The sequence below is a fragment of the Cetorhinus maximus genome, chromosome 2, assembly GCF_964194155.1.
Source record: "Cetorhinus maximus chromosome 2, sCetMax3.hap1.1, whole genome shotgun sequence".
In the NCBI taxonomy this organism is placed as follows: Eukaryota; Metazoa; Chordata; class Chondrichthyes; order Lamniformes; family Cetorhinidae; genus Cetorhinus; species Cetorhinus maximus.
The window spans coordinates 5,780,446-5,794,677 of record NC_135880.1 but is presented as its reverse complement, the minus strand read 5'-3'; the positions used below and the strand labels follow the sequence as shown (position 1 = coordinate 5,794,677).

The 14,232-nt window shown below is 42.7% G+C and overlaps 1 protein-coding gene across 2 annotated transcripts in view; it reads right to left on the bottom strand.

Annotated features, from left to right (window-relative positions):
- rictora (RPTOR independent companion of MTOR, complex 2 a) overlaps window positions 1–14,232 on the bottom strand; it is a 225,752-nt gene that overhangs the window by 132,577 nt on the left and 78,943 nt on the right. For both annotated transcript variants that reach the window (XM_078560454.1, XM_078560460.1), the window contains exon 4: window positions 2,491–2,555. In XM_078560454.1, coding sequence (XP_078416580.1) covers window positions 2,491–2,555 — 65 coding nt within the window. The remainder of the gene's footprint in view (window positions 1–2,490; window positions 2,556–14,232) is intronic.

The window sequence follows — 14,232 nt, the reverse complement described above, 5'->3', positions numbered from 1 at the left end:
AAGGATTGATCCAGCTCTACTTTCCGCCATGCTGAACGCCGTTGGCGAGGACCTTCAGGCATCTATTGGGACTAGTGATCCATCCTTGCATGAGGGAACACCAGGCTGACAGCATCAAAACTCTGCGAACTTTATCCTTTTTATGAAGTTTTTTTCTTCAACCGCCCATCTCTTCTGCAGGGACCCTATTTGTTTGCCCTTTCTGTGCATGCATGCGATTTTTAAAAGGGATAGTTACACTTCCAGATTACAAATTGTGTGTTAACCAGTTCTTGCAATTTGTTTTTACAAAAAGGTTTTGTTTTACAATAAATTAGTCATGAGACCTTATTGAAAGAGGCCTGGTCGAAGTCTCTTATTCTAGGTCTAACAGTAACAAAGGTAAATAATCAGCCATTTTGGTGAGTGAATTAAACATTTACACTAATAGTACGACCTGTGGAGTAGTGGGGCTAGATAAACTGTGCACTCCTTCCATTCCAGTTGTAACGCCCACCCTGGCTCAGGTGTAGACTGTCCCAACGGTACCGCCCCCTCTTTCCCCAGTACTGGTGCCAGTGCCCCATGAACTGGAACCCACTTCTCCCACATCAGTCTTTAAGCCATGCATTCATCTCTCTAATCTGATTTGTCCTATGCCATTTTGCACATGGCTCAGGTAATAATCCAGGGATTACCTTTGAGGTTCTGCTTCTTAATTTGTTGCTTAGCTCCTCATACTAACTATGCAGAACTTCCTTCCTTGTCCTATCTATGTCACTGGGGCCTACATAGACCATGACAACTGGATCTCACCCCCCTCCACCCCCAAATTTCTGCAGCCCTGAGCAGATGTCTCAAACCCTGGCACCAGGCAGGCAACACAGCCTTCTGGACTCTCACTATCCTATGTGACTTTGAAAAAAGTAAACTATCCTCTTCATCCGTTGGGACCTGCAGTCTTTGACATAGTTAACATATCATCCTCCTCCTCCACTTCGCCATTCTTGTCCAATTGTGTGGGACTACATGCATGTGGTTTCATTCTTATCAAATCGTAGCCAGAGTATCACTTGCAATGATTTCTATTTGCACTCCTGTACCATTACCTCTTGTGCGCCCAAGGATCTTCTATCATTGCCACCCCGTCTTCTATTTCTCATTTACATGCTACCCCTCAGTGACATCATCTGAAAGCACAGCTCTACTTTTCACATTTATGCTCATGACACCTACCTCTACTTCACCACTACTTCTCTCAACCCTCCACTGTTGTCAAAGTATAAGACAACTGGCCCAACATACAGTACTGGATGAGCAGAAATTTCCTCCAATTAAATATTAGGAAGACTGAAACTACTGCCTTTGCTGCCTACTCCAAACTCTTGTTCCCTAGCTACCGACTCTATCCCTCTCCCTGACAACTATGAAGCTAATTCAAAATGTTTGCAAACATGGCGCTGTATTTGGCCCCGAGACGAGCTTATGACCATATGTCCATGCAATCACTAAAGCTGCCTATTTCCACCTTTCTAACATTGCTCATCTCAACTCACCTGCCGCTGAAACCCTCATTCCTGACTTTGCTACCTCAAGAGTCAACCATTTCAATGCATTTATAGTAGGTCTCCAATATTCTACCTTCCAAAAGCCTTTCTTGCATCAAGTCCCGTTCACCAATCACCTCTGCTTGCTGATCTACATTGGCTCCTGTCAAGCAATGCATTGGTTTTAAATTTTCATCTTTGTTTCCAAATCCCTCCATGGCCTCAATTGTCCCCATCTAAGTACGCTCTGCCAGTCACAACTTTCAGATATCTCCGCTCATCAAATTCTGGCTGCCTGGGCATCCTGATTTTCATTCAACCAACATTGGTGGCCTTGTCTTCAGTTGCCTAGGCCCTAAACTCTGGAATTCCCTCTCTAAATCTTCCAAGTCTCTACCTTGCTTTCTTCCTTTAAGACCCTCCTTAAAACTTCTCTCTTTTGGTCACATGTTTGGCTATCTGCCCCAATATCTCTACGTGGCATGTTGTCTAAATTTGCTTCATAATGCTCCTGAGAACCGCCTTGGGGTGTTTTATTTTGTTAAAAGGTGCCATATGAATACAAGTTGTAATTGTTAATGTTTTTGGTCATGCTGATTGAGGAATAAATATTGGCTACAGTACCAGGGAATGCCCCATGTGTTCTTCAAATGTACACTTCAACAAATACATAGGCTCTTAGTTTAATTAAAATCTTACCCACCCAAAAGACAGCTCAAACAATGCAGGGTTTGTACCACACTGAAATGTCAGATTACGTTATGTACTTCAATCCTGGAGCAGGGCTTAAACCCAATGACTACCTGACGAGCAGTGATTGCTGCTTAGAAACGTTCTTAAAGTTGAAAGTTTACTCAGAAGAGGAAACCCTCTGAACTTGGACAATGCCAATAACCCTCAGCAGTGACAAAAATCATGTGCTTCCACATATCAATCACAAATAACAGGTCTTTACTGAACTTACCATATAATAATTTCTTCATAAGTAAAGCCCAGTTTCTCTTCACAGTGGCCAACATTACAGAGTAACTGTGGAGGAAGAGAGATAGACTATGTTAAATGCAAGTTCAACCAAAATGTCAGTGTTACTAACTTTATGCCTACTGCATGAAACAGATATTGCTTGAGGTTCAAACACATGAATGCTGCAGCATGGCACAATGAGACAAATCTATGCTGTGGCTTCCCACAGAGTGAGCTCCTGATTTCAGTCACGCCACATTGGGCAATTGCCAAGTGGAGGCCAAATACATAACATTGGAAGAGAACGAGAAAAACAGCAATTTTACAACAGTTTCACCTAATTGAACCATAGAAGTTTACACCAATGAGGCAGCTAAATTGCCTAATGAGCTTCTGTTACTGCAATACTGAACAAATCTCATTGTCCATTTTCTCTCCATGTCCCTCTCTTCCTGTACTCTAAATATTTATTCAATTTTCTCTTAAAATATGCTAGTCTGTTTCAGCTAGGCCATGGCAAAACATTGCCTGCCACAACACCACGTAAAAAAAATCTCCTGGCTTCTTCTCACACGGTCAGTGATGATTTTAAATTAATGTTAATCGCAATGAGAGGAAATAACCTTTCCCTATTCATTCCATCAAAACTCATCATTTTCAAAAAACTCGATTACATTTTCTCTAGAAAACAGAACTGATACTCAAGTCTCTCAAAATTAATTGCAGTTTTCAATCCCTGTCATGATCTTATACTGAACATATACTGTTATGTTCACTGTGGTTTTAGTATTGTTTCTGTAATGGGGTGCTGAAACTGCATATAACACTCTTAACAAAAACAAAAATACCGGGAAAAACTCAGCAGGTCCGACAGCATCTGTGGAGAGGAACACAGTTAACGTTTCGAGTCCGTATGACTCTTCACCAGAACTAAGTAAAAATAGGAAAGAGTTGAAATATAAACTGGTTTAGGGGACGGGGGGGACGGGATGGTGGGACAGGTAGAGCTGGATAGAGGGCCAGTGATAGAACCATAGAACACTACAGCACAGAAAACAGGCCATTCGGCCCTTCTAGTCTGTGCCGAAAAATTATTCCGCTAGTCCCATTGACCTGCACCTAGTCCATAACCCTCCAGACCTCTCCCATCCATGTATCTCTAATTTATTCTTAAAACTTAAGAGTGAGCCCGCATTTACCACGTCAGATGGTAGCTCGTTCCACACTCTCACCACTCTCCGAGTGAAGAAGTTCCCCCTAATCCTTTCCCCTTTCACCCTAAAGCCATGTCCTCTCGTGTTTATTTCTCCTAATCTAAGTGGAAAGAGCCTACTCGCATTTACTCTGTCTATACCCCTCACAATTTTGTAAACTTCTATCAAATCTCCCTTCATTCTTCTGTGCTCCAAGGAATAAAGTCCTAACCTGTTTAATCTTTCCCTGTAACCCAACTCCTTAAGACCCGGCAACATCCTAGTAAATCTTCTCTGCACTCTCTCAATCTTACTGATATCCTTCCTGTAGTTAGGCGACCAGAACTGCACACAATACTCCCAAGTTGGCCTCACCAATGTCTTATACAACCTCACCATAACATCCCAACTCCTATACTCAATACTTTGATTTATGAAGGCCAGTATGCCAAAAGCTTTCTTTACAAGCTTGTCTACCTGTGACGCCACTTTCAGGGAATTATGTATCTGAACTCCCAGATCCCTTTGTTCCTCCGCACTCCTCAGTGCCCTACTATTTACTGTGTGTGTCCTACCTTGGTTTGACCTTCCAAAATGTAACACCTCACACTTTTCCACATTAAATTCCATCTGCCATTTTCTGGCCCATTTTTCCAGTTGGTCCAGATCTCTCTGCAAGCTTTGAAAGCCTTCCTCCCTGTCCACAACGCCTCCAATCTTAGTGTCATCAGCAAACTTGCTGATCCAATTCACCACATTATCATCCAAATCATTAATATAGACAACAAACAACAATGGTCCCAGCACAGATCCCTGAGGCACACCACTAGTCACAGACCTCCAGTCTGAGAAGCAATCATCCACTACCACTCTCTGTCTTCTCCCACACAGCCAATTTCAAATCCAGTTTACAACCTCTCCATGGATACCAAGTGTCTGAACCTTCTGAACTAACCTCCCATGTGGGACCTTGTCAAAGGCCTTACTAAAGTCCATGTAGACAGCATCCACAGCCTTTCCTTCATCTACTTTCTTGGTAACCTCCTCGAAAAACTCTACAAGGTTCGTTAAACACGACCTACCACGCACAAAGCCATGCTGACTATCCTTAATCAGCCCTTGGCTGTCCAAATAATTATATATCCGATCTCTCAGAACACCTTCCAATAGGTGGAGATTGCCAAAAGATGTCATAGACAAAAGAACAAAGAGGTGTTGACGGTGGTGATATTAGCTAAGAAATGTGCTAATGGTGACATTAAGGGTAGAAAGCAGGACCAGCAAGGGACAGATAGCCCTAGTGGGGGGTGAGGTGGGGGGAAGAGATCGAAATAGGCTCAAAGGTAGAGATAAAACAATGGATAGAAATACATTTAAAAATAATGGAAATAGGTGGGAAAAGAAAATATATAAATTATTGGAAAAAGGGGGGATCGGAAAGGGGGTGGGGATGGAGGAGAGAGTTCATGATCTAAAGTTGTTGAACTCAATATTCAATCTGGAAGGCTGTAAAGTGCCTAGTCGGAAGATGAGGTGACTCCCACTGGTCTGATGCATACTTTCCTACAAGCAACTGCTCCCAGTCCACTTTGGCCAGATCCTGTCTTATCATATTGAAATTAGCCTTCCCCCAATTCAGGACCTTTATTCCTGGTCACAGAATCACAGTGCAGAAGAGGCCCTTCGGCCCATCGAGTCTGCACCGGCACATGAGAAACACCTAACCTACCTACCTAATCCCATTTACCAGCACTTGACCCATAACCTTGAACGTTATGACGTGCCACGTGTTCATCCAGGTACTTTTTAAAGGATGTGAAGCAACCCGCCTCCACCACCCTCCCAGGTAGTGCATTCCAGACCGTCACCACCCTCTGGGTAAAAAAGTTTTCCCTCACATCCCCCCTAAACCTCCGGCCCCTCACCTTGAACTTATGCCCCCTTGTGACTGACCCTTCAACTAAGGGAAACAGCTGCTCCCTATCCACCCTGTCCATGCCCCTCATAATCCTGCACACCTCGATCAGGTCGCCCCTCAGTCTTCTCTGCTCCAACAAAAACAACCCAAGTCTATCCAACCTCACTTCATAACTTAAATGTTTCATCCCAGGCAACATCCTGGTGAATTTCCTCTGCACCCCCTCCAATGCAATCATATCCTTCCTATAATGTGGCGACCAGAACTACTCCAGCTGTGGCCTCACCAAGGTTCTATACAACTCCAACGTGACCTCCTTACTTTTGTAATTGATGCCTCGATTGATAAAGGCAAGTGTCCCATACGCCTTTTTCACCGCCCCACTAACACGCCCCTCTGCCTTCAGAGATCTATGGACACACATGCCAAGGTCCCTTTGTTCCTCAGAACTTCCTAGTGCCATGCCGTTCATTGAATACTTCCTTGTCAAATTACTCCTTCCAAAGTGTATCACCTCACACTTTTCAGGGTTAAATCCCATCTGTCACTTATTTGCCCATTTGACCATCCAGTCTATATCTTCCTGTAGCCCAAGACACTCAACCTCACTGTTAACCATCCGACCAATCTTTGTGTCTTCCGCAAACTTACTAATCCTACCCCCCACGTAGTCATCTATGTCGTTTATATAAATGACAAATAATAGGGGACCAGCATTGATCCCTGTGGTACACCACTGGCTTCCAGTCACTAAAGCATCCTTCTGTCATCACCCTCTGTCTCCTACAACTAAGCCAATTTTGGATCCACCTTATCAAATTACCCTGTATCCCATGTGCATTTGCCTTCTTTATAAGTCTCCCATGTGGGACCTTGTCAAAGGCTGTGCTGAAATCCATATAAACTACATCAACTGCACTACCCTCATCTACACACCTGGTCACCTCCTCAAAAAATTCAGTCAAGTTTGTTAGGCATCATCTCCCTCTGACAAAGCTATGCTGACTATCCCTGATCAAACCTTGGCTCTCCAAGTGGAGATAGGTACTCTCCTTCAGAAATTTCTCCAATAGTTTCCCGACCACTGACGTGAGACTCACTGGCCTGTAGTTCCTTTGCTTATCTCTACAACCCTTCTTAAATAGCGGAACCACATTAGCTGTTCTCCAGTCCTCTGGCACCTCCCCTGTGGCCAGAAAGGAATTAAAAATTTGGGTCAGAGCCTCTGCGATCTCCTCCTTTGCCTTCCTCAGCAGTCTGGGACACAAATCATCTGGACCTGGAGATTTGTCCACTTTGAAGCCTGCCAACACCTCCAATACCTTGTCACTCCATATATCGATTTGCTTAAGAACCTCGCAGTCTCTCTCCCCGAGTTCGATACCTTCATCCTCATTCTCTTGGGTGAAGACAGACGTGAAGTATTCATTCAACACTCTAGCGATGTCCTCTGGCTCTACCCATAGATTGCCCCCTTGGTCCCTTATGGGCCCTACTCTTTCCCTGGTTATCCGCTTCCCATTGATATACTTATAGAATATCTTGGGATTTTCCCTACTTTTATCAGCCAGAGCTTTCTCATATACCCTCTTTGCTCTCCTAATTGCTTTCTTAAGTTCCACCCTGCCCTGTCTGTACTCCACTAATGCCTCTGCTGATTTGCTTCCCTTGTACCTGCTAAAAGCCTCTCTATTCCTTCTCATCGTAACTTGAATATCTCTGGTCATCCATGGTTCTCTGGGCTTGTTACTCCTTCCTATCACCCTAGAGGGGACATGTTGAGCCTGTACCCTCCCCATTTCCTTTATGAACACTGCCCACTGTTCCTCTGTAGATTTCCCCACAAGTAACTGTTCCCACTCTACCTTGGCCAGATCCTGCCTTATTTTACTAAAATCTGCTCTCCCCCAATCCAAAACATCTTTGGTCCATCTTTGTCCTTTTCTGTAACTACTTTAAATTTTTCAGAGCTATGGTCACTATCCCCGAAATGGTCCCCCACTGACACTTCTACCACTTGCCTGGCTTCATTCCCTAAGATTGGGTCCAGTACTGCCCCTTCTCTTGGACTTTCAATGTGCTGGCTCAAAAAGCTCTCCTGGGTGCACTTTAAGAATTCCGCCCCCTCCTAAGCCTTTCACACTAAGACTATCCCAGTTAATATTGGGGGGAAATCCCCTACTATTATTATCCCATTATTTTTACACTTCTCTGAGATTTGCCTACATATTTGCTCCTCTATCTCTACCTGACTGTTTGGAGGCCTATAGTATACTCCCAGCAAAGTGATTGCTCCTTTATTGTTTTTAAGTTCTACCCATATGGCCTCATTTCAGGAACCTTCTAAGATACCATCCCTCCTTACTGCAGTAATTGTCTCCTTGATCAATAGTGCAAAGCCACCTCCTCTTTTACACCCTCCCCTATCATGCCTGAAGATTATATACGCTGGAATATTGAGCTGCCAGTCCTGCTCTTCCCTCAACCATGGCTCAATGATAACATTATCATATTCCCATGTGCTAATCAACACCCTCAATTCATCTGCCTTACTTGTAAGGCTCCTTGTATTAAAGTATCTAACTACATTTTTAATTGCTGTGATATGGGTACCACTGGCAAAACTTCCATTATTGCCCATCTCTCGTTGCTCCAAGGGGTGGGCGGACCACCTGTTTAAGCCATCATGGTGGTTTGATACACCTTTGTGGCTTGCCAGGCCACTTCAGTGGACAGTTATGAGTCATGCAGGGCCTCAGTCCAGGAAAGGGCGACAGTTCCTTTCCTAAAAGGACATCAGTGAACTAGTTTTTACAACAACCTGAAAGCTTCACAGTCACTTTTACTGATATCAGGTTTTTATTTCCAACCTTTATAAATTCAAGCTTAATTGTCAAACAGCCAAGATAGTGTTTGAACTCATTCTGCAGAATTATGAGTTTAAGCCTCTGGATTAATAATGCAGCAACATAACCACTTCAGCATTGTACTGCACAAGTCAAAGTCTATTTAATCTATACCAACCTAGTGTCTTCCCATAATAGCATCTAACAGTACAAAATGTTCATTATTGAGATGTTTTTAACCAATTTATCCTACCCTAATTTTTCTCCTCCCTTTCCCATGTTAGGGTACAATTTCAAAGATGGCAAGATGCTCTCTACCTCTATTCCTCATGTACCTCCCCAAGCAACCATTCTTCACATCAGCCATATAAATAATGTGGTTTCAAGCAGTCAGGGGCTGGGAATTCTGCAGAGAGTAACTCATCTCCTGACTTGCCAAAGCCTGTCCAACAAGGCACAAGTTAGGAGATTGGTGGAATATTCTCCACTTGCCTGGATAAACAAAGCTCCAGCAAATCTAAGAAGCTCAGCACCATCCAGGACAAAGCTGCCCGCTTGATTGGCACCCCATCCACAATAAACATTCACTTCCTCTACCACCAACACACAGTGGCAGCAGTGTGTACCATCTACAAGGTGCACTGCAGCAACTCACCAATGCTCCTTCAACAGCACCTTCCAAACCTGTGACCTCTAACACCTAGAAGGACAAGGGCAGCAGATGCATAGGAACATCACCACCTGCAAGTTCCCCTCCAAGCCACCCATCATCCTGACTTGGAACTGTATTGTCGTTCTTTCAGTGTCACTGGGTCAAAATTCTGCAACTTCCTTCCTAACAGCACTGTGGGTGTTCCTTCAACACATGGGCTGCAGCAGTTCAAGAAGGCAGCTCACCACCACCTTATATGGGGCGGTTAGGGATGGGCAATAAATGCTGGCCTAGCCATTGACACCTACATCCCATGAATGGATATAGACATATATTTTTAAAAAATCAGCCTAGGTAGCAAGCACGACCTGCATAATTGACAGTGGCCAGAGGAGTGGCATCATAGCTAAGTCTGATTTTGTCCACCCATGGGCATTTTCCATCAGGGTGGCACTGAGTAACTATCAGCATGAAAAACACTTGCTCCTTTTCCTTTCTATAACCCAAAGGTTAGGAAACACTGCACCAATTGAGACCAATTATGTTGGTACAGACTTGGAATTAAATCAGGCCCTTCCTGGCATGTATGGCTCAATATTACTCAGTATTACTCAGTATTGCTGAGTAAATTGGTCTTATTCTTCTAACCTCCAGAGAATATGAGAGGTGATTCTGAATTCAGAAAAATTCTGAAGAGACTTGATAGGATGGACGCTGAGAGATTGTTTGTTGGTTGGGGAATCTAGAACACAGGGGCACAGTCTCGGGATAAGGGGCCCGATTATTTAGGACTGAGACGAGGAGAAATTATTTCACTCAAATGGTTGCGAATCTTTGGAATTCTCTATCCCAGTGGATTGTGGATGCTCCATCATTGAATATATTTAAGGCTGGGATAGACGGGTCTCTCAGGGAATTAACGGATATGGAGAGCAGGTAGGAAAATGGAGTTGAAGCCCAAGATCAGCCATGATCGTATTGAATGGCACAGCAGGCTTGATGGATCATGTGGTATACTCTTGCTCCTATTTCTTATGTTATTATTGAAATAGCATTGACCCACTAAGGCATTAGGCAGCATTTTGCTTATTCTTAGAACTGCCTTACAATGGTTTACTGTCACATTTGGGCAGAGCTGAGGAAGGAAGAGGAAAGGCACAGGCACTCATACAAGATTCTAGGACACCTTCCACAGGTAGTCAGAAAGGGCAAGTCCCAACTTTTGAATATCTGCGGCAACATGCTTAGAGCAATAAATGAAACAAGGATATTGGATTCAACCACAGGGCAACAAGACACAATTAGATCTGTTCCCTGCTAACAATAAACACTTCCCTCCATCCCAACTGAATGGCAGTTAATGTAATAGGGAACCCAAAGCTTTTCTACCAGCATGCAAATAGTAAGCGGGTAGTAAGAGATGGGGTGGGGCCTATTAGAGACAAAGAGTGCAATTTATGTTTAGAGGCGCAGGGGAAGATTTGAATACTTGAGACTTTTTTTTCTAAGGAAGAGGATGCTGGCAAAATATTGATAGATGATAGAGGTAACAGATGGGGTGAAAATTGATAGGTAGGATATACTAGAAAAGCTGGTTATACTTAGTGTGGTAAATCATCTGGTCTGGATGGCTTGCAACCCAAGTTGCAAAAAGAAGTGGGAGTCAGGATAGCAGAAGGGCTTGGCATAAACTTCCAATCTTCCCTAGATAGGAGGTGTCAGAAGATTGGAAAGTGGCAAATGTGACACCCTTATTCGAGAAAGGGTGTAAGGATAGTTCTACAGGCCAGTCAGTTTATCAGCGGTGGGTAAGGTTTTAGAAACAATAAAAATGAACAATGAATAAATGAAAATAATGCACAAGCTCTTGGAGAGATTTGAGTTAATAAAGGAGCACAGGTTTGTAAAAGGCATGTCGTGCTAGACTAATCTCATTGAGTTTTTTGATGAAGTAATAAGAGAAAGTTGATGAAGGGAATGCAATAGATGTTGTCTATATGGATTTTAAGAAAGCATTTGACAAAGCACCACATCAAAGGCTGGTGAACAAAATTAAGGCTCCTGGGATAGGTGGAGGGTGGTCAGTATCAGCTTGGATAAAAATTGGCTTAAGGGCAGAAAACAGCAAGTCATGGTAAATAGTTACTTTTCAGACTGGAGGACGGTAGACAGTGGTGTTCCCCAAGGTTCAGTGGTAGGGCCATTACTTTTTTGATATATATAAATGACTAAAGAAAATTTCAAAACTTGCTGAGACCAAACTTGGAGGTGTAGCAGATTGCTAGGATGATTCCACTTAACTGCAACATGACGCAGGCTAGCAGAATGGCCAGACAAATGGCAGATGGAATCTATGACAAAGAAACAGGTGGTGATGCATTTTGGCAGAAGGGATGGGAGGAGGCAATATTGTTTATATGGTAGAGTTCTAAAGAGTGTATAGGGACAGTGTGACCAAGGGATTCATGTGCAAAGATCTCTGAAGGTGGCACAACACGTGGTTAGAATCTGGAATGCGCTATCGGATATGGTGGTGGAAACAGATTTTCAATAGTAGGTTTCAAAAGGGAATTGGATAAATACTTGGAGAAAAAAATTGCATTGATGCAATGGGTTAGACACTGCTCTTCACCTCAGTCAAAGGTGCAACTCCATCCCTAGCTGAATTAAAGAAAAACTTGTAATAACTTTTGACCAATCTCATCTCAGTTTCTAGTAAATGCAACCCATGGGTTTCATTCTATTTATATGGGGTTCAACTGTACATTAACACATCAAGAAGTCTCCTTTCACAAGATCTGGAGGACAAAGAAAGCTATCCAAAAGAAAATACTATGAGATTTTTTTTTAAATTGTGCATGACAGTGTAAACAACATTAGGTCAATAAATACAAAATTTTGGTGACTTTCGGGATCTACATATGATCCAGTTAAAAACTGACAGCGTAAACTAACGTGGTAAAAGAACAGAGGCCCAGCCACTCTCCATTCAATGCTATTTGGCTAAAATAAAAGCAAAATACTGCATATGCAGGCACTGGAAATCTGAACTAAAACAAGTAGTCCTGGAAATACTCAGCTGGTCTGGCAGCATCTGTGGAGAGGGAAACAGAGTTAATGTTTCAAGTCGAATATGGCTCTTCTTCAGAACTGGAGGGTAGAAATGTGATGGGTTATGCTGTCAAAGGGGGGAGGAGAAAGAAACAGCCATTCAATTAAACTTGTTCTCAATCTGAATAATTTCTCTCAGCCCCCTTCACTTCTTCCAGATCCAAGTTACCTGGGTTCTAGCTAAGCCTGCACTTTTATAGAATAATGTTCCTATCCTACTCAGTCACTTTGTATTGCTCTTGCACTGATCTGATGTTTCCAACTGCATCTCATCTTATCCTATCTTCAGAACATTACAAAGAACTTTTCAATTAATGTTGAACTTTTGAGCTCCAATCACTCTCACATGGTCGACCTCTGATTCGCTCGTCTCTAACAATGGGTACAAACATATCACAATTATTCCTCCCATCTTACTTCCTGGGCTTTATTCCTTTCTCTCAGCTTCTCCATCTCTGCCACATTTGCTTTGATGACTTCACTTTCTACATCAAAAAATTTGAATATTCTTTTGCCTCAGCCAAGGCTGCCACTGCCAGTCCTGCTTCTTGTGCTACCATGTTCATCCCTTACCCCAATGATAACAGAATCTAACTTGATCTCACCTTCCATTTTACTAATCTACACATTCATCAGATTACCTTTCAAAACATCCTATATTAATCACTATTTTTTCAGCAGAGATATGGCTGTTCATTTTTGACTTTGCTTACTTAGTACCTCCCACTCCATTCTCTCTTGGACCTTTCCATCTTAGGCTTCCAAACAAGGAACAGTATCATCCCTGCCCTCGGTACTCTGTAGCTTTCTGGCCTGGACATGGGTTTCAGCAACTGCAGCCCTTAACTATATCTCTCATTTATGTTTAAAGCAATGAAGGGAGTGTCGGAGATGTAGATTCTTCAATGGAACATAGTTCTAGTGGAGGTTCCGCACTGTACTCTTGGATTGCCTTTTCCTTTCAGGCACTGGTAGGCCTGCTCTGTATTTCCAAGATTTCCTGTTTTTCTTTCAGATTTCTTGATGTTACAGGCCTTTTTGTTTATTTTAATATCTTTCAAATACCACCTCACCTGGCTATACACAAATTATATTTATTTACTGCATCACAGACAATCATCATTGTCAACATCTTCTAATTTCGATCTCTTTCCAGCTTTTTGGGAATTCAAGCCAATATTGCTCTTCACCCCCTTGCATTTTGATCTGTTCAGCGCCAATAAACTGCTTGTTTATGTATTAGTTTCCAGTTCTGACAAAGGGTTTAGACTCCAAATAATAACTTGCCTTTTATCATTACGAAACCCGAAGGATCTGTTGCGTTTTTATTTCAGATTTTCAACATCAGCAGCTCCATTCTTTTTATTTGATTTAGCGCTACACACTCATCACTTACAAAAGCAAAATACTGCAGTTGTTGGAAATCAGAAATAAAAAGAGAAAATGCTGGAAATACCTAGGTCAGGCAGTGTCTGTGGAGGGAAACAGACTTAATGTTTCAGGTTAATGATGAAGGTTCATCAACCTGAAACGTGGGCGGGATTTTACAGTCTGGCCTAAGTCAATGGACTTTTGAATGGCTCGCCACATTTTACAGCCCTGCCCCCCACGGGGCCGTAAAATTCTGCTCATTAACTGGTACTCTCCACAGTTGCTGCCTGACCTGAGCATTCCTACATTTTCTGTTTTTAATACACTCATTACTTCCTTATGTTTGTAAATGACTGATAATTATAAATTTTGGTTGCCTGTTATACATATTGTCTCTATCACCTTCGCTATAACAGGCTCCAGATTATTGTTATGTCAACAGTCAATGTGAAATAAGTTGTGGATCAGCCAATCTCAGCCAGGACAGCAGTTGGTGTGCAAATGGACTCAGCATCCTAGGCCCAAAAATTCTGGGCTTACCTGTTGTCTTTCTGACTTCTTTCTAGTGATCGCTATTGCAAAGTTTAAGTAAGGACAGGATTGACCTAGCAGTGATATCCTCCATGAACAAATGGTTAATGTAGGCAAAGTA